General features: G+C 39.5%; 1 protein-coding gene across 6 annotated transcripts; it reads left to right on the forward strand.

The window, feature by feature from the left end:
• The first annotated feature begins 95 nt into the window (after positions 1–95).
• Positions 96–24,446, forward strand: PCGF6 (polycomb group ring finger 6). 6 transcript variants are annotated; one of them, XM_052677869.1, is made up of 10 exons: positions 153–494; positions 1,527–1,626; positions 2,264–2,360; positions 2,919–2,974; positions 4,093–4,152; positions 4,744–4,852; positions 8,631–8,658; positions 11,955–12,053; positions 15,295–15,381; positions 20,476–24,446. In XM_052677869.1, the coding sequence occupies exons 1-10, from the start codon at positions 210–212 to the stop codon at positions 20,530–20,532; spliced, it is 978 nt and encodes a 325-aa protein (XP_052533829.1). In that variant the 5' UTR covers positions 153–209; the 3' UTR covers positions 20,533–24,446. The 6 variants fall into 6 exon arrangements, 5 of the variants coding, with proteins under 5 accessions (XP_052533831.1, XP_052533830.1, XP_052533833.1 ...); XM_052677870.1 differs by lacking the exons at positions 15,295–15,381; positions 20,476–24,446 and adding an exon at positions 15,015–15,272 and having other exon boundaries at positions 149–494; XM_052677872.1 differs by lacking the exons at positions 15,295–15,381; positions 20,476–24,446 and adding an exon at positions 13,586–15,005 and having other exon boundaries at positions 150–494.
• Positions 24,447–26,238: the final 1,792 nt, after the last annotated feature.

Genomic DNA, 26,238 nt, shown 5'->3' on the forward strand with positions numbered 1-26,238 from the left:
GCAGTAGGAGCGAAGAGTGTAGAAAGGTCCTTAGGCAAGAACGCTGTCAAGCGTAACAACGGCGAGAGCCGTGCCCGCTAAAACTACAGCTCCCAGCACGCCTACTGCCCATGCGCCGCGCCCGCCGGCCCGCAGCCACAAGCGCTGCCCGCGCGTGCGCAGTGGCCCCCTGCGCCGGCTCAGCTCGCTCCCCACCCTCAGCCCAAGCCATGGAGGTGGAGGCGGATGCGGGCTCTGTGGTTTCGGGGCTGTCGGGAGGGGATGGTGCCGGCGCGGGCCCCGCCGATGAAGACCAGGAGATGGAGGGAGCCCCCGGCTGCTCGGGGTCGCGCTCCCTGCCCTTCGAGTTCGAGCGGAGCCGCTCGGAATCCAGCGGCGATGAGGACGATGAAGATGACGAGGAGGAGGAGATGGAGGAAGAAGAGCTCGAGGGGGACTCCGGGGTTCGCTTTGGTACAGACGACGGCGAGCTCGACTCGGACGACGACCGGGAGGTAAAGAAGAGGAAAGGTGTAAAGGCGGGGGAGCGCTGAGCTGCGGGCGCCCGACGGCTGTAGGCGCGGCAGGCAGGCCTAGCTCCCGGCGTGCACCGCGCGGCGCGTGCTGCTCGAGGCGGCGGCGCGCGCTGAGGGGGGGAGGCGCGGAGCAGCGGGTTTGTGCTGCCTGCTGCTGGGGGCTTGGGAAGGCTGCCGGGTGCGAAGAGGCTCTTTCGTTATTAGCCAGATCCCTTCTGTCTGCTTTAAACGATGCCTTTGTGCGTAATTGGTGTTGTTGAAATGGTGGATGCAAAATGACAGACGTGATCAAAGCGCGGAAAGCCCTCAGATCTGGCTTTAAGACTGGAGCAAACAGCGTGCTAATGTCACGCGTTGGCCTTCTGAGGTACAAAGCTGCTGTCAAAGCCACTGTCGTGGGAGAAATTCGTTCTTTCCCAAAGTAATGGGCTTCTGGCAAAGCTGGGAGAGCTCCTCGTGTGCGTTCCTGATGAAGTACTTCATTACCAGAATATAGGGCAGTGAAACTTCATTCCTTGCTTCAGTATTTAGCTGTATAGGAGCAGGAGGCAGCACTAAATCTGCCTCTTGACTGAGGGCCTCCATCAATTTCAAATAGTGATTATTTTTTTTTTCTTACTGATTGTTTTGTTACAGAGCTCATTCAAAACAACTCATCCCAAAAGTTTGTTTGCTTTTAAGGTACGATTAATGAAATAAATCACTGCTCACAAAAAGATTGATTCTGAAGACTAGACAAAAGTCTTTAGCATCATAGAATGGCTTAGGTTGGAAGGGACTTCAAAGATCATTGAGCTCCAACCCCCTGCTGTGTGGGCTGGATTGCCCACCATATCTGGACCTTCTCCAGCCTGGCCTTAAATGCCTGCAGGGATGAGACATCCAAGGTGTTAGTCCTTTTTTTTTTTAATTGTTCATTATTTCAGGTTGCGATATTTTGGAAGCTGAAATTGTGTAACTTCATGGCTTTACCTCTATTTTTAAATTCTTGTCAACTGTTTTTGTTTGTAGCGTATGATAAACCTGGCAGAGTTGACCCCTTACATCCTGTGTTCCATCTGCAAAGGTTACTTTATTGATGCTACAACTATTACAGAGTGTCTGCACACCTGTAAGTACCAGTGCTTCCATTCTAAGAACCTAGCTGCAAGTGCGACCAAAAAACAGATATTCAGGTGTTCTGACTTCACAAAGATAATCTGCTATTTGAAGCTAACTGTCCTTAAGGAAAACATATTGATGCTTATATCAAACATCAGAAAATCATTAACTCTGTCAAAGATGAAGTCAGCTTACTAGGTTAGGAGGGAGGTAGGGAAGAAAGTGTAGGGAAGGATGAAGCCCAAGTAAAATGAAAATAGAACTGCTACATATGTTAGGTATGCATAAAACACATGAAAATTGCAGAATTATTTCTTACCTTGGTTGTTCGTCTGAAATTGTTTGTAGGATGCTTTTCAGCAAACCTTTTATCTGTAGCAGTCAGTCTGTTGACATAACTCTGCTGTTGTCCTGGGTATTGCACTTAGAACATTAAACAGCTACCTTTGTACCAGTAGGATTATAAACCTACGTGTTGTATCCTGTGAACGGTACAGGCAGTTTGTTAGTGTTTGTTAGTGCTGCTGAAATACTTCATTTTATTTCTAACAAACTATTTGACAAATCTGAATGCTTCTCTTGCTTAAGCAGATGTCATTGTAGAATGGACATGTGACTTAACAGGATTTTATTTTATTCTTTTACAGTTTGTAAAAGCTGCATAGTGAGACACTTCTACTATAGCAACAGATGTCCAAAATGCAATATAGTTGTACATCAGACACAGCCCCTCTATAACATCAGGTAATAACTCTGTTGCACTTCTGTAGGCATAACATCACGTTTTGCATTTGCTTTTGAAAGTATGATTTTACTGCCTGTAGTGCTTTCCAGTTTGGAATGAAGATACAGTTACAAGGAAGACATTTGTTTTTGTAAGTTTCATCTCAATAGTGAAAATAAAATTATTCAGTTTCTTTCTCTTTTCCAGGGTTTGTTTACCCTTCCGCCCTGGGTAATGTTGTGTATTTGTACAGTGTTGTTGATTATGAGAGAAAGATCTCAAGCCATTTGCTTTGGATAGACCCATCTTTGTTGGCACGGCATTAGTATTTACTAATTCTGAAAATGGAGTTTCAATTTACTGAACTGTTCTTGCAGGGTGTTGCTGCTTTTTTTTTTTTTTTTTTAAACATGGCTTCTTCTATCAGAGCTCTCTTGGCAGGACATGAATTTAGGCAGGTGGAGTTGCTGCTCTGTCTCTTACATACGTCATTTCAACAGTGTATTTAGCAGTTTTGTTGCAGTTTGGTGAAATAGAGAATACTTTACATTAAAGACTTCTTTTTTTCTCTTTGATAGACTGGACAGGCAACTACAAGACATAGTCTATAAATTAGTTGTCAATTTGGAGGAAAGTAAGTCCATTTCTTTATTTTATTGCCATCTAGAGATTGGAACGAGTAAGCAGAAAGGGCAGTAATTCAAAGTCCCGTTTTAACTCTGAGCTCGTTAGAAACAGTTTCACAACATTTGGTTATCAATCCTAATGAATTACCTGTGCAAACTGGCATTTTTCTGGCTGCTAAGTTCTGTTGCACATGGCTGTGTGTACCCTGGACAGGTCTATATGTGTAAAATGTAGCACGATATACAGCAGTGATCTGGAAGTTCTATTTTTAATCACTACAATAAAACAGTTGTGGTGCTTAAGTAAGCCTTGTTAATGGTCCTAAATTCCTATTCTAGGTCTGGTTATTTGCAAGCTAATGTGCATTTTGTTTTTAAAATGGCAACTTTATTTTTTTGTGGGTTTTTTTTTTGTTTTGTTTTATTGTGTTTTTTTTTTTTTCCTGAAAAACATCACAGCAGGAAAAAGCCTCAATTCTGATGCTGGACACTGCAGTTGTGCTGAAGACGTTTTGGTTTGTTTTCTATCTCAAGTGTAGCAGTTGTGACTGTTTCTGGGTACACATTCAGATCATTTTCCACAGTCACGCTTCAAGCAAATAAAGAAAATATCATTTTTTCTAATTGTGAGTTCATTTGTCTCAGGAGGGAAAAAAAAAACAAACTGCTGGGACTGACAGATTCTCTGAAATCTTGTTTTTTATTGTTTGATGTTTTTATATTTTTTTTTTTTAATCATCAAAGCTATGATTTTTTATTTTTTTTTTTCCTTCTGATTATGTACATTCACTGTCCATTAACTTGTGCTTGGGGAGCCATTGAATCTGTGCTGTCTGCTCAGGGGGACTGTGTGTATGGACTGTAAGTGGTATAGATGTAAGAGGAGTAACAGTCAGAAGGATACTGCTTTGTGCACGTAGTTCAGTATGAGTTTTGTCCAACTTCAAGTTTTTTGCTAAGTGTGGGTGTTTTAAGCAGCTGAACTTTGAATGGAATACTAATGATAATGAACACTTGTTGGCACTTGGAAACGGTTTCAGTTCTAACCATTGGAAACTGTATGTTCTCAGCATCTGAAATAACATTTCAATCTATTCTGTGGTTTTTGTTTTTTGTTTTTTTTCAGGAGAAAAAAAACAAATGCATGACTTCTATAAAGAAAGAGGATTAGAAGTGCCCAAACCAGGTGAGCTATAATCATTTAGAGGATGTCATTAAGGAGATACTTACTATCCCATTTATTTTTAGTAGTTTTCCTTGAAATATTAGCTCACAACTAAAGTAAATTTGTAGTGTTTGTAGGGAATGTGAGATTCAAGTTACTAAAGTAGAACGTGGAAAATAGCAACACTTAAACCAAGGTTGTGTTTGGGTGTTTTTACAGTTTATATTTTACTTTTGCCCAGGAAAGTTTGTTAAGTATGTGCTAATTGTATTTTCTAGCCCCTAATAAATATTATAAGTTAAGGAAGTCTAATAGGATAAGAACTTGAATGTCCATTGACAGGTGAGAGATTATCTTAGTTTTTTGTTTGATAGTAAGACAAAAAATATCTCTTTTGAGAATTGCTGTGCTGAAAGCTAACAAAATGCTGGCTCACATACACAGCAAGAAATGTATACAGAGCTGATTTAGTTTATTTAAAAAAAAAAAATAGGATGAGTGTCATGGGCACTTTTTCCCTTTGAGCTCATCCGTTTTGGTTGGCACATGTTAGCATCTTATTCTGTTTTTATTTCAAGCTGTGTTTGCATTTTGGCTGTTTGAATATTGTAGCTGTCCCACAGCCAGTTCCAGCAAGCAGAGGAAGACCTCGAAAAGTTCTGGGCTCCGTGTTCCGGATCCCACCAGAACTTGACATCTCAATACTGCTCGAATTCATTGGGTAAGTTGTGGACAAATGTATGGGCAAATTGCTGATGCGAGGGTTCTGCTCACGTCTTGAACTGTTTTGAGCTCTTTGTTTTCGAGTGTTTACTACTTTCATCTCAAGTAGCAGATGGGAGTTTTCAGCTTACTGTGTAATAGCAGTAGTCAGTTTTGCATATCTAGATGATGCAGATAAGATATTTAAGATGTCTTTTTATGAAAATAGATTTAAAAAAGCTTAGAGCCTTAAAATTTGCATTCCTTTTATTTTTTTTTTTTTTAAGTAGTGTAGTCTTGGTAAATGGAATAACCAAGATACCTGTCTCTTATGGTTCCTTCCACCCTGTAGGTGGTGGCAGTACTGTTAGTGATGACTGTACTAGGTCTTGGTCGTGTAACTAGGGGACTGCCGATGTACGTGACATTCTGTTATAGCCACAAAAAACTGTATTCTAAGGATGGCTCACCAGGCAGGGGTGTGGGGAAAGGGAAGCAAAGAAACATCTCTGAAATCACTGTGGTTGCAGTGTTAGTGTTTGGGCATTACATTTCCTACAGGGTAACAGCACGTGCAGATGAGTGACCAGAACGCTCTGGTCCTGGTTACAAATTTTAGAGTAACTCTGATATGTGCCTGGGGAGTCCTGTTTCTGCTTTGTTGAGTAATATAGAGCTCATTGTAGCTAAGATTTAGCAGTTCAGTATTTGCAGACAGTGTGCACAAAGCCACGGTGCTGCTTCAGTAAAAGAAATGTGTTCTTGATGGGATGTTTTCCAACATTTAGGGGTTAAGAGCATCTCTGACAGCGTGCTGGGAACTTGAGACCTACAATGAGTTTGTTAAATGTGATCAATGGCAGTTAGACAATTCACAGGAAATTTTATTCTAAATGTATCTGGCCAAGACAAGGTAGGAAACCTGAGCAGCAAGAGTGGCATTCCCCTAAATGTTTTAGGTGGGACTATAGCTGAAGCTTTTTTTATGGGACATCAACTTTAGTCATAGCTCAGGAAGGGGAAATTCCAGCCCAAACATTGGAGCTGTTTTCAGGAACATGGAAAGCAGGAATTGTATTGCTTTGCATATCTGCAAATTTTCACAACAGCGACTGAGAAATTATTATGCATGGAATAAAAGCTGCAACTACTGAGAGCACTGCACAGAACTTGAATTGATGGGAGGAAGTGACTTGATTCTTGTACAACACGTGCAGATGGCCTCTGCTTTTGGCCTGATTGTTGACACAGTAGAGATTGTGTCCTTGCCTTTTTGCTTCTTATGTCCAGTGTTTCTACTGTGTTTTCTTGAATTCAGAGTGCAGAGCTTTGATGTAGCTGTTCTGGCTTGGTTATTATTTGTGTTGCCCATCATGTGGGTTTTGTTGTTTTGTTTTGTTTTTTTTAAATCCTTTGGATAGCTCAGACAGGAGATTGCAGTAAGAGAAGTTTTTGAGCTAACTATCTGCAGAAGAATCCATGCCACTGCTATAGAATATGCTTTGATCTCCACTTAGTTGAATTCCGTGTTAGTTTTCTACCTGCTTGACTATCAGGAGCACTTTGTGCTCACGTGTACATTTTAAAGCAGTGAGAGTCATGACTAAGACTGTACTATGAAGTGTTCTGCAAACAGATTCAGTTTCAGATGTCTCAGATTGAGCACGTGCAGTCCTTTGTTATGCTTCAATGCAGTCTCTGTCTTAGATTCCTCTTTTTAAACAATGTATTACATTGCTGTTTTGTTGAGTAGGATGATGTGGAACACATCCCTGAGTTGGAAGAAGCGAGATGAGGAGGAAATCAATGGTTTTCTGTTATGAGCAGGATCATTACAAGTAAACCAAGAGTCATGTATTGTACAAGGAGAGTGAAGCAAAGACACGATTGTTCGGCGTGTGTTGTATAGAAAGCAGTGTGAGGGATGCTCGTTCTGGGACCTGTCAGGTAGCAGCCAGTGCTGTGCTGGCCCACCAGGTGGCAGAAGGAACTTGCTCACACCAACAGTGCCTTCACTTGAAGGTGTCCTATTGCCAGTTACCGTGTAAAATGACTTCAAATAACTGAAATTGGATTCCAGTTATGTCCCTTTCAGGTTGGGACACTGTTTCTTGATCACTGTGTGGAAAGCTTTGTTACGTTATCTTGTCTGCAGGATCAGATACAGTTTGAATTAATTGTGGTGAAAGTACTGTGATTTAGAGCTCCACTGTCATGGTTCCTGGTTACTCCCACTGTGGCCCTTGGTGATTCTCAGCAGGTACATTTTTCTTTTTTGCAGAGTAAGAAGAAATAGAAGGGTAATTTATACCTCAAAATGAATTAAACATTTACATGCCTGTGTGTAGAACAAGATGGCTTTTGAATCTGTGTTGCATTTGTTATTCTGGCAGGTTTAGGTCAAGTTTCTATTGTAGTCTAGCACCAAGGCAAGTGCAATTGTGCAAATACAATCTACAGTATGCAGAACTCTCCTCTGCTTTCATTACTTAGATGGAGTGGTGCCCAGAAAGATTCAGAAGGATATTGACTTAATGTCTGTTTTGCAATTTATGTTAAAGTTTTGGGGTTTTTTTTAAATGTTTGATCTTATTTTTATGTTTAAGGCTTAATCTGTTTTCTTCAAAGATCAAAATCAAAGAGCTTATCTTGGCAATGAGATGTTAAAAAAGCTCTTTGGAGAAGGGAAACTTGGAATAGATGAAACAATCCAGCAGTAATTGTTACTTTGTAAACTTTAAACTATGCATGTATTTAGATGTGTTAAACTATCTCCTGAAACAGTGGAACTGTATCAAAATAGCAAGAGTGGAAAAGCTTGTCTGTTTGCTTCCTGGTTACTTTACATTTCAATTCAGCAGCAAAAATTGGTAATGCTTCTACTTAAATCTGTTTGATAGCTAATTACAGTAATCTGAAGTGCCATGCTAATTTGTGGTCTGTACGAGCATTGCACATTTGTTTGCTCTATTAAATGGACAGTAGAAATATTGTCAATTTATAGTGACATTTCTTCTTAGCTCTCTCCAACACAGTGAAATACTGTATTTTACCTCTGTCATACATATGCACTTGCTAAAGTAATGCAAGAGTAGTGAAACATCATGTATTGAGCTTAATTCACTGAGAAATTTGTATACTGTGCTACGAGATGGGGATGCTGTATGTAGATAAGTGGGAGCTCACCTGCTCAGGCTGTGCAAATCAATGAACCTCCATTGTGGGCAGCTGGGAATTTGGTCATTTTCCACCTCTGTGTATGTTTGACCTGCCAGAGAAGTTCCTGCAGCTTTCCTGAGTTCCTAGACAGCATTACCAGTAATCTTGTAATTATGGTCTGGGAAGCACTGAAAGCCTCTTTGGTGTTTGAGTGTGTTCTGTCAGTAGCTTCTAGGAACTGTGCATTAAGGTTCCAACTGTTGAGGATGATGAAGTATGGATATTAAAAAAGCATTGATATTGCAACTTATTCCTATGAAAACTTATATTGCATGTAAAATATGGCTTTAGTGAGTATTGCTTTTTTTCATTTCACATAGATAAAGTTTATCCAAGTCCTAAGTAACTGAATTCAAAAGAAAGAAATGGGGTAGTGAGTGAAGGCTAGGAGAAGAAGATGAATAACTTTTGGCTAATGTTGTTTCATATACTTGATTTTAATGGAAGGAAAAGTCTGATTTTAAAAATGAGCTTGATATGCCAGGCTTACAATTTAATAGTAATTATAATAAAGAGCTTGAGGGTGTTACTAATTGTTAACCTTAGCAATATTGATTGTGTTTTCTCTTGTTTTTCAGAGCTAACGAAGGCACAGGGAATTTTAAGGTGCAGATGTGATTTGAACTTTTCTCTTACATGATTTACTTCAGAAATATGTACAACCTGAATGTATTTAATTTAGTTTGTCTTTATTTTTCTTACGTTGAGTACAGCCTGAACTTTTAGCAGCATAATGGAATACAACATATGTTCAAACCTGTTGTTGTATAGCATCACAGAGTAGAAAGTGAATGCTTCCAAGGCTGACGAATTAGATATGGCAGGAGAGTGGGAATGATGTCAGTGAAACTTCACTTGAGGAATTCTAGGTTATTATTCTTGCATTTCCTACCAAAAGGTGCATTACTATGGCTTTTCTTGGAATACTAGGCAGAAGTGCAGTCCTTCTCTAAAAAAGTTTTTTCACAGCTAGACATACTTGAAAGCTTGCCCAGGTTACTCAGAGGAAGCATTACCCAAGGTATAAAAAATGGTAACTTTTTCTACATGGTTGAAATTGCAACAAAAAACAATGCAAATTTTCTAGGCAGCACTTCCATAGCTTGCAGCAAACGGCTTTCCTGCATCCCTTCACTAACAAAGCTAGTTGTCTCAGCAGTGGCAGTTCTGATGAGTAAGAAATAGCATTCCTACCATCCTGAAAGGTATCTTTTCTGCTGTGCATCATTATACTGAACTGAATTGGTTGACATCTGTGGATGCACTGCTCGCTGTTTAATGCCTGCATTATTACATAGGCTGTAACTAGAGATTTGCAGAGTATGCTCTTCCACTATTTTGGCTAAACATCTAGAAAAGAAAAGTCTGTTCAGGGCAAGGAGGAGATGTAATTCAAAACAACACAGTGTATTTTGCATTTCATTGTTTTGGGGCTTGTAGGAATCAAAAGATGGAATGGCACAGAATAACAATGAGATATTTTGCTGCTAGCAGCACCAGTAAAACTCCAATTTTGCTCTATAGTGATTTCAATAGAATTGTATTGCTAACTGAAATATAGATTGTCCTAATTCATTTTTTTTTTTTACTGATTTCCTTTGTTCTCAGCTCAGTTGATTTCTAATCAATATGTTTTCAAGCACAAATCTGAAGTGTTGGATATGACAACAGTTATTTCTGGTACTTTTAAATACTAATGACACTTGGTATGAGAGAACTTGGGAGGCAATCTCAAAGTGTTAGGTAAATAAGATTTCATGTGCACAAAGTGTGAAAACTGAAGTCCAGTTTCACAAATAGAAGTTTTTCTATAGAACAGAAGCAGTATTTCTAAAAATGTACTTGCCAATTTTATTCACTTGTTTTTCCAAGCACCAGCCAGCATTTTGTATGTTCTTTTTTCTCCTTATCTATCACACTATTTTATTTTTTTTAATGTTCTTGTTTTTACATCACCTCCAATCCTTCATGTCTCCTATTTGCCTTTTTTTCTGTTGTTTTTTTGTTTGATTTTTGTCTTCTCCATTTTGGGCCTGCCACAAACGACTGTAGGGCAATTCAAATGTTTTATTAACCAGTGTTTTCCATTTATAAAATCTGTGTCAGGCATTTATTCTATCTGATATTCCTCATGCTGTTCCAGTAGGAATGGTTTTGCCTTTTAAAACATGTTTAGCTCTTAACATAATTAAAAAAAATGAATTAGTGACTCAGAAAAGGGATTTTGTGTGTATTCTTCCCTTTTAAGTAATAAATAGTGCATTTCCACTCAGTTTAATTCTAGTTCTCTGAGGATGTTGAAGGCCACAGGCTGCCCACCTGATCTCTCAGGGAATCATTGTGTGCTGCTCATAATGCCACCATCCATAGACTGAAGTGCCATTCTGCACAAGTGCCTATTTAGATTCCTGTATGTTCTTTATAGAAATATCACATCTTCTAACAGGTATCTTCTACAGCATTTCCAATTTTTTTTTTCCTGCATATTACCTCCCTGCTTCAATGTATTTTTTTTTCTTTTTATATCTTCCTGTTCTCTATTTCTGTTTCATGATCGAGAGGTTTACTCATCTACCTTCCAAGTCCCTCTCTTATCCATTTCTCACAAAACATACTCTAATTGCTTCTTGGTATTACTCTTTCCTCAATCACTTATTCAGAAAAAAAAGTTAGATTAGACATGGAATTAATGTATGAAAGTGTTTTTTGTTATTGTTTTGTTTTTTTCCCTGGGGTGGATTGAGAGAACAAGTTATAAGGCTCATGGCCATAAACCTTTGTGCACTAAGTGTAAACCTGGTATCGTCAAGCTTTCAGCCAGCTTAGGCTCTTACTCTGGTCCTATTGGCATTTCTAGCTGTTACATATGAATAAATCAAACTGTTGCTCCAAAAGTACAATTATCATGGATACAGTTATCATGGATAGATATTTTAATTCATGATTGAATTCAAGGGTAGGCTTTAGACCTCTCTGAGCTTTCTATCAAGTGTTTATTTTAATTCATTGTTTAATTAAGTGGTACTCTTTGACCCTCTGCTCTGACTTGTTTTTCAAATTGAAAGAATATGATGAAGCTAAATAGTAAACCACAACTGTTCAGAAGTTAACGTAAATTCAATTAACTGACACAAATGGGATCCATTTATCATACTGAATGCAGTCATCTGCTCTGCCTTTGTGCCCATTTGCTTAGCTGCCCATATTATCAGTCAGCTGTTCAAAATTTTATCCACAGACAAGAAACCCAATAAAATCTTTGAGGCTGACGTGATAAATGTACTCTTGTTGAAGTCCTTGCTAAGAAAGTATATGGAAATTATACGAAAAGCCCATTCTACTATTTTGGTCCTTGTGTTCTGCATAGTATTTTAAGTATTCTGGTATTTTATGGACTGTTAATTCCAACCCAATCCACAATACTTCTAACATGCTAAGCAAGTTAAGTTCCTTGCATTACGAAATGATAGCATTTAACTGTTTAAATTCATGTCTGATGTGCAAGCCCAACATGGAGAAAAGCAAATCTTGGGAAATCTCTCGTGCTTCTGAATAAATGCTTTTAGAAGCGGAGGGGGGTTGAAGGGAAGAGTTCTTGAAATGCTCTGTAATACCAATTTATGTGAATTAATAGGAAATCCCATTCTCCTTTATTTCAGTAGTGAAATAGGACTGAAGTCAATAGTTACTTTTAAGAGTTGTTTCAAACAGCAGAAAGTTTGAGTGCAGAATCTGTTAATACACAGTCCTTTCCCTGTGGGGTAATCTGGAAATAGATCCAAGAGAATTCCAAAGCATGAGCTGTCTTCTGCGATTAGTGGGCCTTCAGCTAGGTTGGGGATTGCCAGGAATGATGGCTGAAAATATACAGGGTCTTAAGATCATGTGTTTATTCTTTGCAGCCTTTGGAAAAGAAGTTTGTGCGTGTTTCAGGGGAGGCAACTATTGGACACGTGGAGAAATTCCTCAGAAGGAAGATGGATCTGGATCCTGCTTGTCAGGTACAGCACTTACAGTGGCACTTGCTAGTTCACCATGATCTAATGCCTATGCCTCTGTTGCTTGTTAATGCAGAAGTAGGAGGAACTCTCCAAATCAATTTGCAATGTGTTTAAATTATCATTATTTTGTGTATGAAGTTTCTATAGTGTCATGTAAGATTTCAGCAGGAGAAATTCAAAGCAAAGAATAACCTGCTGTTTCAAAGATAAAATTGAGTAGGTAGATGGGGAAGTGTATGAGTGTGAGAGGATATGAAGGCAGAAACTGAGAGAGGAGCAAAATGTCAGTAAAATCAAACTGTACATTGAAGGAAGCAAACAGGGTTTGAAAGTTGTGAATGGACATGTTAGAATGAAAAATATGAATACAAAGGTAGGCAAATCATTTAGATTTTGAGCCCATCTAATACACTAAACTTGAGATATATTTTTTTCTGTTCATTACTTTGAGTTAGGAGAAAATGAGGTTTATTTTAACATGGTTTTTTCTTTTGAAGTCATCCTGCATCATATTTGCATTCCTGCAGGTATGTGTGTAAACTGCAGCCTGTGGGGTAAGATTGGAAGAAAGTCTGTTCTCATACAGTGCCGTTGCTGATGCAGCCTCTTAGTGCCAGTCTTATCCCTTGGAACAGATGTTTCTGGTACCTTAGAAAGGCAAATTGCAGGTTTTGAATAACTCTCCCAAATACTCATGGTGACCTCCAAAACTGTTTTCTTTGTCCTTCCCTGGGTTGTCATAGAAACCATTGATTGAGATCTAGTGCTTTCTAGGTCAAATTTTCTCTTGGGGTTGTCCCTTATACGACCATTTTCCTTTTTAACTTCATCTTACTTGGTGAGTATTAATTTGTAATTGCCTGTTACCATGTTCTTGTGGGGGAAGTGGCTCTTGAGTGCAGAAAACATGTCACCTAATAGATGCCCATAAAGACTACTTTGTTTTAATCAGATTTTTGAAGTTGTGTTTGAGTTAACTAGCTGCCCATTCATTTTTCCCTTAAGCAAAAGGCCAAGCTGTATTCAGTGCTGTCTCACTTGTCAGTGCTGTTAGCTGACAACAGTTTTACCAGCTTGTCAGGACTAAAGTAGACTCACATCACTTATGTTGCTGGTGCCTCTTTCATAACAGAATATAGTAATTTCTCTAAGGCACGAGGATTCCTTAGAGACATGGATTTTGCAACTGATTTCCGCACTGACCTCGGATTTTTCTTTTGTGGCTTTTTTTTTTGTCATTACAGAATGAATCGGTGTAACAATTAGCAGGCAGAAATTCTGGCTGTGGTGCTAGAGTGAGAGGATTAGGAAATAACAATGAGAGCATGTGAGGAGGTGAATGTGGGGAAAAAAAAATCTGTTAGAAGACACTGAATCTTTAATAACTGCTACTTGAAACTGGGGCAGCAAGAGGGTCAACTATGGGATATTTTGAATCAAGAATTCTCATTCTGTTTTGAAAGACAGTCAGCAGTTGCCACCTTGTTTACATCCTACATTGAGAAAATAAATATTTTTTTCTCTTTCTACAGAAAATATAAAGTGTGCATGTAAATATTTATATCAGTGAGAACAAGATTGAATTTTCATTTACAGTATGAAAATTGCGAACATAGCTTTTAAAGGAGAAGTCATTAAATTCATACATCACTGGAAAACAAGGCAGGCAAGTCTCTCCTCCTATAGTAATAACTGTAGAGGCTAGAATGCCAGGGAAACTGGAGAAATAAGTGAAAACCACTAAAAAAAAAAAAGGCAAAACAAGATTCGAGGTATTTAACAAACATATCCAACTATGTATGTATTTTTTATATATATGATATCAACATTTAATGTTACGTCCAGATTGATGTTTACTTGCCGGCTTCTTCCTGGAAGCTAAAAGCAGAAATAATACTAAGCAGTTTATATCATGTGTGCTTTCTGGAACCAATATTTAAGATTTATTCTATTAGAAATGGAGTATTTCACAACATTCTCATAGTATATAAATGAATTTATCTCTAAGGATTAGAATTCTGTTGTTCCCAAAGCTAAGAACAATACAGTCTGCAAGCATGAGACACAAATGTTTCTAAATTTTTTTCATGAAGAGTAGGAGAGAGATGTCAGTGTGCAAAGGAGTGTATGTGCAGACAGACTGAGCAGCTGAAGCACAAAGTGTAGTGGGAAGTGGCTGTAAAACCATGGAAGAGGACAGGTAACAATATTGCAGTGTATACTCCCTGACCACTGTAGTGGCAAAGCAAAAACTTGTCCCTCCCTAAAGCTACGTAACAACATGCTGACAATGCTTTTATCTTTGAGGTTTGATCATTGTAGTACAAATGAAAGCCCTCTCTAGGAATTGCTGAGAATGAGAATATAATAAAGCTGCAGTTGTGAGAGGAAACAGTGCTGGATTGGTTGCTTCTAATAGAGAAGCTTATTTTTTTGTAATAGACAAGGTGAAAGGAATCTGGAGTGCCTCACTATGAATCTCTTTTTTTTTTCCCCCAGAGTAACACTTCTTGTGCACAGCTACTTAACAAAAGTGCTTTCTCTGGAATTGCAGATATTGTTGATGTAGTTAAGCTGCAGTTGAGGATGTTATTTAGGATTGCTGAGTATGCCCGCTTCTTCCATCACACAAACATTGATTACATTTTAAAGAAGGACTGTGTGAGAAGTACTTGCTGACAATACTAGTATACTACTGGTATACAGTGAGCTTAATGTTTGTTATTCATATCTTTCTTCCAAGCAGTCTTAAGCAAACTTACTCATGTGTTCTGTTGCTCAGAATAGGAGTGAGGATAGTACTGGCCCATTATTTGCCATAAGCACCGACAACTTGCACTTTTTTGCAGATAATGAATGACTCTGGGTGTTCGTGTTGATCACTTTAATATTTAAATATAACTTCCTATTTTATCCATCACAGCTATTCCTAAACGGTTTGGGTTTGTTTCTTTTTGGCAGTGGGCTCACCCAAGTGAAAGTGAAGCAAACTATCTTCTCCATTCCAGAAGTAAGCCCCAACTTGGGGGATGGAAGGGAGCTTTAGGGCAAAGCATAGTGTTGTGCATGCTAAATGCATTTTGACAGCAAAGTTAAAGATTTCTGTAGTGTCAGACATGCTATGGTGGAATTCTAAGCAGCTTTAGTTTTACTTTATGAACTATCAAATTTAAATGGCTTAGATATTGTCCTGCTAGACCAAAGTCAAGTTAAACTTGACAATGTTTGTGTTCTTCCACAGGTAGACATAATATGTGGTGATCACCTGCTAGAGCACTACCAGACACTGAGGGAGATCCGGCAAGTCATAGGAGAGAGTGCTGTACAGGTATGTGTGGCAGCTGGGGCTTTGTGCTGTTTTAAAATAGGTTAAGAAATATTCTATCAGGTAACACCAACTTAACAGAAGAAGTTACTTACAAAAACTTTCATCTTATGCAAATTGTTCTTTATATTGTAAATGTAGTTGAGAAATATATCAGGTAACAGAAGTGTTCTCGACGGTTTGAGAATGTTCTGGGTACAAAATTATTCTATTCTGAAACAAGCTGCTGTCTTACCAGTGATACAGCCATTCTTTTAAGTAACATTTCTTGTTTTTCTTCCTGGTGATTGCATCTCTGCTGCAGATTATCAGAGTGCTGAAGTATCCCACATAAGGCCAAGGATAACCTTGAGTCTGTACAAGGGATTATCAGGGGAACAGTTGCTCATAAAAGCACAAACCAAAGATGCATGATAGTAAGTGCAGTTAATGTCCTTGATGCATATTATACAGGTCCTGATCAGAGCTTCAGGGTAGCCAACTATTTTTTTTATCAGTAATTTACTATGTTAAATGCTGCTGGCTCTGCAAGTAAGAAAACCTTTTATTTCCTTGGGAATCTCCAAACATCTTTATAATGGCAAGGGTCACACCATTTCATAAGTACAACAAAGCCAATGAAATAATCTCCGCAGTGCTTAGTAGGATATAGAAGTAAAACCATGTTGTGTAAATAGCATATTAATCCTAACCTGGCAGTTTGAACAAATTTTACTGGTTCATCAACTACAGTGGGGATGAATGGGGTTTAGGTTGGTATTGTATTTGGAAAGCAACTTAAGTAAATGACACAGAAGTTAAATTAGCACATTCAGTCCTCATGACTTATATGTCTGTGTGCACTCACAATCCAGAACACTTAAATTTCATGTTGAGCCCTTTTATGCTATAAGAGGGATTCTGTGTCAGAGGCAATGGGTGGAAAGCCAGTTTCAAGGTGTCCTGGGTAATGCAGCACCTGTACCTAATTTGACTAACAAGGTGTGATCCCATAGTCAGGGCAGATGATACAGATCATGCTACTGGCAGAAAGTGAAAGTCTTTAAGGCTTGTGGTGCATATTATGGCTTCTGCAGCCAAAGGAAGTTATGTCAAACTTGATGTCTTGGCTGTTCATCTAATAATATGAAGAAAAACTTCAGATTTAACCTAACCCACATTAGGGAGTATAGAAACTGGGAGGAAGAAACCACTAGTAACAAACACACTTCTGACATAATGAGTTTATGGTAAGTACAACATGGAGCAATCAACAAAAATAGTGATGGAAATACTCTATACTAAAAAGCTTCAGGAAATAGCAGGAGAATTATTAACTGTATGTAGTTATTTATTTTGTCATTGCACAAAATCTTTTTATGTATGAAAGTGCTCTTGGGAAATGACTGTAATGAAAACTGTTTTGTTTTCATTTCTTATCAGAAAGTGGATCTTCCTGATTGAAGTTCTGTGTTTGTCATGGACATGGGGAAATGGTTTTAAGTTGAGGGAGGGAAGATTTAGGTTGGATGTCAGGGGGAAGCTCTTCACAGAGAGAGTGGTGAGGTGCTGGAACAGGCTGCCCAGAGAGGTTGTGGATGCCCCGTCCCTGGAGGTGTTCAAGGGCAGGTTGGATGGGGCCCTGGGCAGCCTGGTCTAGTATTAAATGGGGAGGTTGGTGGCCCTGCATGTGGCAGGGGGTTGGAGATTCATTGATCCTTGTGATCCCTTCCAAGCCTGGCCATTCTGTGCTTTCATGTCAAAATAGGGTCTTCCTGATTGATGTTCAGTGCTAAGCACCAGTCAGCAACTCCACAAAGAGTACAGTTGTCTAAGGATCTGTTCTCGAAGGGTATATCAAATCTCATTATTACAAAATAAGTGTGCTAGTAATGATTTCTAGCAAGCCTGCTCTCTTGGGGAAAACAGAAGGAAGATCTTTGCTTTCTACAAAGTCCTGTGTTTTCACTAGACCTAAAATTCAATGGTTTTCTAGGTCCAGTGAGACTGCAAGTACGCAGGAATGTTTGGCAGGTTTTTTATGTTTTTTTTTAAATTAAGCTCGGGGCATCATCATAACCTTCCTGCCTCAGCAAACCAGTATTGCTGGAATTGTTCCTAACAGCTTTCACTAGGATGTTTTTCAGAACTGCCATTGTCATTGACCACGTTCTGATATTCATTGTAGATTATTCACACTGAGAAAATAGCTTTCATAGTTACTTAAACAGAGTAGTCCTTTCAGGGAGTAAACTTGGGGTTTGATTTATTAAGTACAGTTACTGTGAGAGGAGAAAAGTAACTGTTTTGAGTCCCATTTTTTTTTCATGTGCATGTTCATTCATGTCAGCAGTTACTCTTTTTGCTGAGGAAAAGGAGTTTCAAAAATGCAGGTAAGTTTCACTTTGCCAAAGGCAGAAATTTAAACAAGCATTCTTAGCCAGTGTTTTCTGAACTGGGCTGTAAGAGCTGTGATCTAATTTAATTAGTGTGACCCTCTAGCACACATCTGCCATGGAAGTTGTTTTTTTTCTTTTACTCTTTTTTTTGTGGGAGTATTGAATGTGGAAAGTGGGGCACTTCTTGTTACTGCTGCTCTTACAACTTCAAAAGGTGCGTATGCCATGATGTTTCTGTCAGTCAACTCACTCTAACACTTATATTTGGATTTAACAGGTGGAATCCTTTTCAATTTAGGTCAGGTTCACAAATGTGTGGCAAAAAGCCCTAGGGGCAGGAGCTGCTGTCAGAAGAGCTCGTACTTTCCTTTTCTGTTGGACACATCTGAGTACTCTGATTTGAGATCTGTAATAAGCAGTGAGGTCTCCTTCTCTTTGTTATTCTATCTCTAGAGAAAGCAGTTGAACAGACACAGAAATGTATAATACCTAGAAAGTGAATAAGTACAGGGTAAGCAGTGCCACTGTGGGGCCATATCTCAGCTTCTCTTTGTGCAGAAGTAGTTGCAGTGGGTTTGGCATTTGATTTGAGAATGGTATTTCCCATGTAAGTAAGTCATTAATCAAAAAACGCACTGTAGCATTTCTGTCTTGTATTTCTTTACTTTAAGAAAAGTTTCCATAGAGGAAAAGCTGTGTTGATCACAGTTTTCCAAAAAAAAAAAAGGAAGTTAGTCCTCCATTTTCCCTATAGAAGTAGCCAACGAGCAGCAAACATACCTCTGTGAAGGTATAATGACACTCTGTGCCAAGAGGTTGATAAGTGACTTTGAAGTATCTAACACAAAGTGAAGACAAACAGGATCCTGTCTCCACGTTACAACATAGTCATCCCACTTTGTTAGGCACTGAGTAAATGAGGCAATGGAAGCTCCTTCTTCCTCCCATATCTATTTGAATTAGTAATGAATTTCCATTTACTAACAGAATAAAAAGATGAAGGAAAATAACCTGGCAGTACTAAAAGCAGCAGTGAAATAGGAGGTTTCTTGCATTCTCATTCATTAAAGTTAAGATTGGTTGGCCACTGCCCTGCACTGAGGCCCTCTTTTGTCAGCATCCTTTTAAGAAAAGTGAAATGGCTGCATGAAATTCACAGTGCGTATTTGTTGTTGCTTTGAAGCTGTTTTTATCACCTGTTGTTATGCAGTTACCTGCCAGAACTAAAGACAATAAGAGTAGAAGAGAGAGTTAAACACGCTCAGCTGCAGTTATTTCTTTCTTTGTGGCAGTGGAAGCAAAACAAAGCTATTTTCTAATAAGCAGACATCTTTTAGACAGAACATCAGGGTGTTGGTAGGGGCTGTGTGAGAATAATTCCTAAGGGAAGAAAAAGAATATTTCATGGAGGTGTGGACAAGGGCATCTACTCACCTGCATCTGAGATCGATTTCCTGCAGTGCAAAGTGACTCGGGTCAAAAACATTTTTATACAGTGAATGAGCTTTTAAATATTTAATATTTATATTCTTCCAAAACACTGTTTAGACCACTGTCATACTTCATGTGTCCTGTAGTATAATGCAGCAGTGGCATAAAGTGAAGACAGTCTTGGTACTTTTTTTAATAAAATTGGAATGGTCTTTATGTGGCCTTTAGATCTTTAAAGTTTGTGTTGCTGTGATGGTTTGTTTGTTTTTAAAAATGTGCCCCCTCGCACTGAATTACATAACTTCTCTGGAACATATATTGAGTCCTAAGGTTAATGGCTAAAAACATCAAAAGTAAAATATGGTAGGAAATGTTAATATGTTGTCTGTGATTAATGTGTTTCTCTCTTCAAAAGAAAACATTTATTAAAGCCTGTCTACATAATTAGTTCTAATGCAAGTCAGATCCCTGGGGGATCAGGAGTGGGAACAGGTTTCAGAGGTGGAAGAAGACTAACTACTAGATCTTTCACCAGCTGTGCAACTCAAGTTACATAAGTAAGATTTATTGTAACGAGTCAGGAAGTATTGTCTTGCAGGTGAAATGGTTTTTTATTAACTTCAGCAGAAGCACAGGGATTTAAACAATGTTGTTCATCAAGAAGTAGGATGTCATGGTAAGCTGGCAGTGTGGCTTAACGAAGCTGGTGGAATTATTTGAATGTATTACTGACATATGCAGGACTCCAGCTAACTTGTAGAAATGTAAAGACAGTGCTTTTGTACTTCAAAAAAAAAAAAGAGAGAAAAAGTGACTTGATCTTTTTTGTTGTCTTTCTATCTTAATCCCAATTGTCAACAGTGACAGAGCCACTGAACAGTAAGCTGCAGCAGCCAGTAAAGGTACTGAAATTAGCATTAGGAGTTGGAATCCAAGTTCTGTGCAACAGGCAACAACGTTTCCTTCTTCTTCCTCAAATGTCTGTTTGACTTTTGGTGCCTAGAGTTAATGGCCAGAATTTGGTAGCTGCTTCTAGAACTATTTAATGAAGTTATTTATTCTGCCTTGCTGTGTCATATGGGAAATGAGGTATAAAAGTAAAGTGAGAGGGGGAAGTTTTTTATCTGCTTTGGTATTTTATAAAACTTGTATCCCTGTTACGAGAGGGGGAGTGCAATGGAATGAGTGAGATTGAAACCACGCTGTGGCTGCCACACCAGGCAGTGATGGGAATGCCTTGTGGAGAAGGCAGAGTGATCCGATAACACAGTTTCTCTCCTCTCTCTAGGATGGCTTGCTTGTGCTGCACTATGGCCTGGTGGTATCTCCGCTCACCATTCCTTAGATTGCTACACTATCAGCTATTTATGTGAAAGAATCCAAAGTCATGAAGCTCCTTCACTGCTGTTTCTCACCAAAGAACGCCATCATGTTTTCTGTGACAGGAAGCAAGTAGAAGAAACTATCACTGACTGCTGTATGCTTGTAACTTGCATCTGACTTTAGCACTGTTTTTTGTTTGTTTGTTTTTTAAGTGTTCAGTACATACAGCTATCAATTTTCACTTAGCTCAGGGACTTTAAATGCTCAGAGTTGCTGCATTTCTTTAAATAATTCTTAAACCCACAAGATCTCACAGGGTAAACAGGCTTTTTCCTTAAGCTATGGGATTTTGCTTACTTCCTAAGTGTCTAGCTAGAACAGTATTCTCAGGGATGATCTTCAGTGGGCAGTACACTGTATTCTGGGGTGGAAACAGTCATAGGGTGCAGAAAAGCTTGTAGTGATCATCTGACTTCAGATGTGATTCAGGAGAGGAAGGAGACTCTTCAAATGGAGACCAAAATAGGTAGGAAATGATGTCTCACAAACTTTATTCAGTTGTTTTTCTTGAAGAAAAACAATTTTGATTGCACTTGAAAAATATTTGCTGGTAGTTTGACTTACATCAAGTTGTGGGTCACGCATCTCTAGTCTGAATGGAGGTGAGCTGGCTGTAAGCTGGTTAAACTATGCATGGAGGGGGGAAAAAAAGCATCACCTCGTTCTACCTGCTTGCTGTATTTTAAAATAGCCTAATTCTGCTGTCGTGTAAAATCTGTCATATGACTTGACTAGCAGGAGCACAGTTTCCTTCATTCCAGCACACAGCTTTCTAGCAGTAGTGAAAAATGGTAGCTTTTTCCACTCTTCCCAGCATGTGTTAGTGAATTGTAGTGGAGAGTGGGTCTGAAGGGTTAAATAGCATAGTGTGTGCCTCTTCATACTGCCTTTATGGAGGGTAGTAGGTAACATTTTTGTTCATTTGTTTCAACATATTAAATTACTGGGTTTTGGGACAGCTGTAGTATTCCAGTTCTGTCCTGTTGAACTTTTTCATGGTCTCTTGTGCAGCATTAAGGAACAGAGCTTTCTGTGCAGTGCTCTTGCTGCACGTTCTGTCTTATGTGTGGGGATTCATGAAAGCCACTGTTAAGAACCAGGCTGCCTCTATAGTCAGCGTAGTGAAGGGAAGAAGATTCCTTAGTGAGGCATTTTAGAGCACTTAAGTTAGCTCAAATGTGTTTGCTTACTGTCCTATTTGCTGCAGTGCTGTCAGCATACTAATACTGGCATTTCTTGTCTAAAGAAAGCTTTCATGAATCCTTCAGCTCTTTACAGAAAGTGTTAAGTTTTGCCTGTGAGGGCAACACCACACACAAAAAAAAAAGTCTTATTTGAAGTAGTTCTTGTGATGCTTCTAAAAAAAAAAAAGAACAAAGACATGTCTAACTATAATTGCCTATTTTCCCTTCGAAGTTTGTACAAAAGTAGTGTTTAAAATACATTAGAAAATTGATTGAATTATTTTGTAAAGACTTTGTGAGTTGTGTTGATAAGAGACTATATATTGTAATGGTAAAATAAAATTTATTTTAGCCAATTTTAAATTGAACACTTGTTTCCATTTCATCTTCCCTTTTGTCAGCCTCTAAGTTGTAGCAGTTCAACATTGAAAGTGCTGGATGTGCCCTGGTGTTGCTAGGATCACACATTTCAGTGAGAAAGCTTAACTATGAAAGATGGTTTAATATCAGAATGTCTACTGGAGCTAACTGGTATCATTACCTGGAATAAAATGAAATCTCAGATGAATTATCAACACAGATACAGGACAAATAATCCTGTAATGGAGACATCATTAAGCCCCCTGTGAACCAGGTCTTTCTCTGCCACTCTGATGATCACAGCTGTACACAAGGTGACTGGCTTGACAATACTGCCACTTCTTGTTTCATCACTACTTACTGTTTTGTTTTCTATCTGTAGCTCTATTATAGTTGTGTTTTATGTTGCAAATTCTTCCCTAGTCTGGGCTCAAACATCATGCCTATGAAAGGGCTTTGCAGAGTTTAACAGGCATACAGAAGCTGATAGTTAATTCAAATTTATGTCTGTCTAGGATAATGCTGGCTTTTGCATAATCTAGCTAAACCATCTGCTAAACTGGTACTGTTCTGACTGAAGCAGTAACAGTATCAGAGGTCTCTGCACTATCTTTACAGAGTTTATCCATAGAGTAAACCATGTACCATTTAAAATGAAAAAGTCAAGACTTTCCAATCTTCCAGTCACTTAATGATAGAAGATCTACAGGTAGAATGCATAAAACTGCATTCAGAAACAGGAGTGTTGCCTGGAATATTTTGTGTGAGCCCTTAGTGATGTTTTATTTCCCAATAATTTATTGTCTGCTTCTTTCTTTCCCTTCCTCAGCTGCCTCCATACAGCATATTCTTTGCAAAGTTGTCTTGGCTGAACGTTTTGCTTTCTTCTACCTTAAAGTGTACCCTCAAGGCACTGATGCTTTACCTGCTCTCCAGCTCCTGCTGCACCCCCTGGGGTTCTGCTGTGACACACCAGTGTGCAGTGGGGCTGACCTTTGGCAGTTGTCGAGGCTGAAATGTGGGCTGTGCAGTTCCCCACATAATCAGCCCGCTTGCTTAAAAATGTGCCAATCTTCTTGCAGCTCTGCTGCTGCTGTTTTATTTCTGTTGGTCTCCTTTTAACCTTGGCTTTCCTCCAGCCGCTTGTGGTTCTGATGATAGAATTGCTTCTGTAACAACAGGCCGCCTATGGGATGGCGTCTCTGCCCTTGTGGGAGATGAGCCAGCCTCGTGCTCAGGAGGTGAGAGAATGTGGGCTTGGACTTGTGTGTTGATTTACAGACACTGTATCATTTCATTGCGTGATGAAATAGTTCTGGTCTTATTTTATGGTTACCTATTTAGAGATGACATGGCTGATGCTGAGCTTACAGTTCTGCTGACTCCTAGCGGAGAAGACTGAGCTGTGATGTCAGGAGCTCTCATAAACGCACAGTCAAGCTGTGGTCGAGTCATGAGCATTGAGCCATGTAGGTTCTGTTTTCCTTGTGTTTAATCTGGATTTAGTGTAGTATGGTAAGTTTCAGGAGACTAATAAAACTTGTAGCTGGAGAGAGTGTGATGGTGATGTGTAAATATTATTTATTTTCTGAATATTGCTGTTACACTTGGACCTGAATTGTGCTGCCACAAGACGAGCAAAAAGAAGCCAGGAAGTGCCTTAACACTTGTTTCCAAGTTTCCAAAGATACAGAGCAGCCAACAAGCTTCACTAAAAAATCCTTCCAGCTGTCTGTTACTGTGTATTATCTTTTGCTTTGCAGGGAGGAGGGACAGATTATCCACACAAGTCTCAACAGAGAGAGGTTACCAGGTGCCAACCTGAATGTTTATGTTTAAAATGCTGTTGTACTGCTGTGATGGATACTTCTGGGAAATGGAGAATGTTGCAAACAGTACCTTCTCATCACTAGCTTTTTTCTTTTTTTTTTCTCTATTACATTTTTCTGTAACCATTTCAACACAAAGAGAAGAAAGGTAAGTTGAATTTTGCACGTCATCTTTGGAATCTCTCCTGAAATGAGAAATGAGCCAGCAAATCTTACATTTGTTTAAGTTTCAGAAAGGGACCATACATGCAGGTCAGCTGGTCAAATTCTGTTGTTTTCTGAGATGAATAGTAGTTCCTGCTGTGAAATGTGATACTGATGTACTGCTTTGCGGCTGCAGAATTCCTGTGAGGCTGTATCGCCATCTTTATTGTGTTTTGATTTAGTATGAATATATATTTGTGCCAAAGCAGTAGTGATCTGCAAAAGAAACATTTCCCCAAGCGGAAGGGAGATTCTATATTTTCTACTTGCTTGATAAAACAATCAATTTGGAAATGTAAGTCTTAGAACGTCTGTTTTCTTCCAAGGGAAACATTACCACTAGAAAAGGGAATGGTGAGGATTTGGCAGAGATTATGAAGAAAATAACATGTTCTTGGGTGAGTTGCTTTGCAACTCTTCCCATATGTTGCTGAGAAGGCACCAAGCAGTTCCATGATACCACAACATGCTCAGAGCCTGCTGCTTGCAGTATGCCTTTCTGGAGGTGGTCCTTTCTTGTGTACAATGAGGACTGAGGTAAGAATTCCCTGGGTGGGAATCCTAACATCCTCCGTGCTCTGCAGGGTACGTAAGGGCAGGCAGTTGGCAGGGTGCTGCTGTGGTCCTCTTTGTAAATGCACGTATAGCAGCACTGGTAACAGTACCTATTACCAAACTAAGTATTTTCCTTCTGAAGTTGTGTTTAAAATTTTGTCTAATGATAAACATAGGCGCTGAATTTGTTCTGGCTACCAGTTGTTCCAGCTGTAAGTAGATCCATCTGTGGAGAGTTTCATCAAAAGCAATCAGCTGCATTGACGAAATGAGTAGTTAGGAGGGCTTGTTTGTTTGTTTTTTGTTTTTTTTGGTTTTTTAAATCCTATTTCATGTTCCTCTCTGCTTTAGCTAGACTTGCATTGCTCATGCTGTTAGAATACTAACTTGAATTCAGAGAGTCAGGTCCCACAATGCAGACATCTGATCACTCTGGCTGCTGGCATTAAGGGCTGTGCATAGGTAGCTCACTTGAGGATGAAGCTCTTTTTGCAGAGGTCTCTGCTAAGAGCTGGCAAGAAGAGAATGGGACAGATCGAGGCCTAGGTGCCAGAAGAGGCTTTTCTCTAAATTGCCATTGATTCCTTCTTGTGGAATAACAGGCTTCTTCCCCAAAGCCTCAAAATGAGGTGTTTTCCCTTTGTAGGAATGCAAATGCTTATTGGGTTTTCCTTGGCTTGTTTTCCTTTGGCTTAATCCTTAATGGATTCCAGCATCTAAACAAGTGTAACTGACAAAACTGTTCCTTGTGCATAGTGGTTCTCCCAGCGTTTAAGGTGCTGTACATCTCAGCACAGTTACTGCACAACGTCCAGTGGTGCTGAAGGGATCCTGAATCCAAGATCCTGAAGGAAACAATCTCTTCCATCACTGAAGCAGCAGGAATATGACCCAGGCCTATCCCAGGCTGCATGAGCTGTCCCATCTCATCCTCATGGAAATGAAATGAGACAGTAAGCCACAGAGTGCAGCTGCAGGGCCAGTGTTTTCTTCCAGGAAAATGCAATTCACCCAAGCATGTGGCAGGAGCTTGCACCCCTGCTTGGGGCTGACGTTCTCCCCAGCATAAATATAAAGGCAAGGCAGCGTGACAGAAGAACAGCCGCTCAGTGCTGCTTCCCAGGCAGATGGTACAGTCAGTGTCTGCAGCCGCCTTTTATTGAGAGGTTGTGGCTTTGCAGAGGTATAAATCTTTTAAGCAGCTGCAGTGTTCTTCCAGCAGCCTGAGAGTTTAACCCAATAAAACACTGGGCTGCAGCAGAAGCCCTATTCCAGCACCACAACCTCCTCAGAGATCTGGAAATGCAGGAAATCTCCGCTGCAGCCCCATTACGAAGAGCTGCATCTGGTTCCAAAGCAATGCCTTGTCCTCCCCCAGGCTCCTTTGTTCTCCTCCATGAATGCAGGCCCTCCACATCATTACTACCAAAGCAAATCCCAGCTCTGCTGGCAGCATGCAGCCAGCTGAGCAGGCAGGGAACTGGACTGAGGCTTAGAATAAAGGACAGGTCAGGCCCTTTGTACTCAAGGGGCAGA

The sequence above is a fragment of the Tympanuchus pallidicinctus genome, unplaced genomic scaffold, assembly GCF_026119805.1.
Source record: "Tympanuchus pallidicinctus isolate F22 unplaced genomic scaffold, pur_lepc_1.0 scaffold16, whole genome shotgun sequence".
Taxonomy (NCBI): Eukaryota; Metazoa; Chordata; class Aves; order Galliformes; family Phasianidae; genus Tympanuchus; species Tympanuchus pallidicinctus.

Coding starts and splice junctions, on each gene's coding strand:
- PCGF6 (XM_052677871.1), top strand. CDS start 111: ATGCGCCGCGCCCGCCGGCCCGCAGCCACAAGCGCTGCCCGCGCGTGC. Junction 1,627..2,263: donor TACAGAGTGTCTGCACACCT/GTAAGTACCAGT, acceptor ATTCTTTTACAG/TTTGTAAAAGCTGCATAGTG. Junction 4,153..4,743: donor ATTAGAAGTGCCCAAACCAG/GTGAGCTATAAT, acceptor TGAATATTGTAG/CTGTCCCACAGCCAGTTCCA.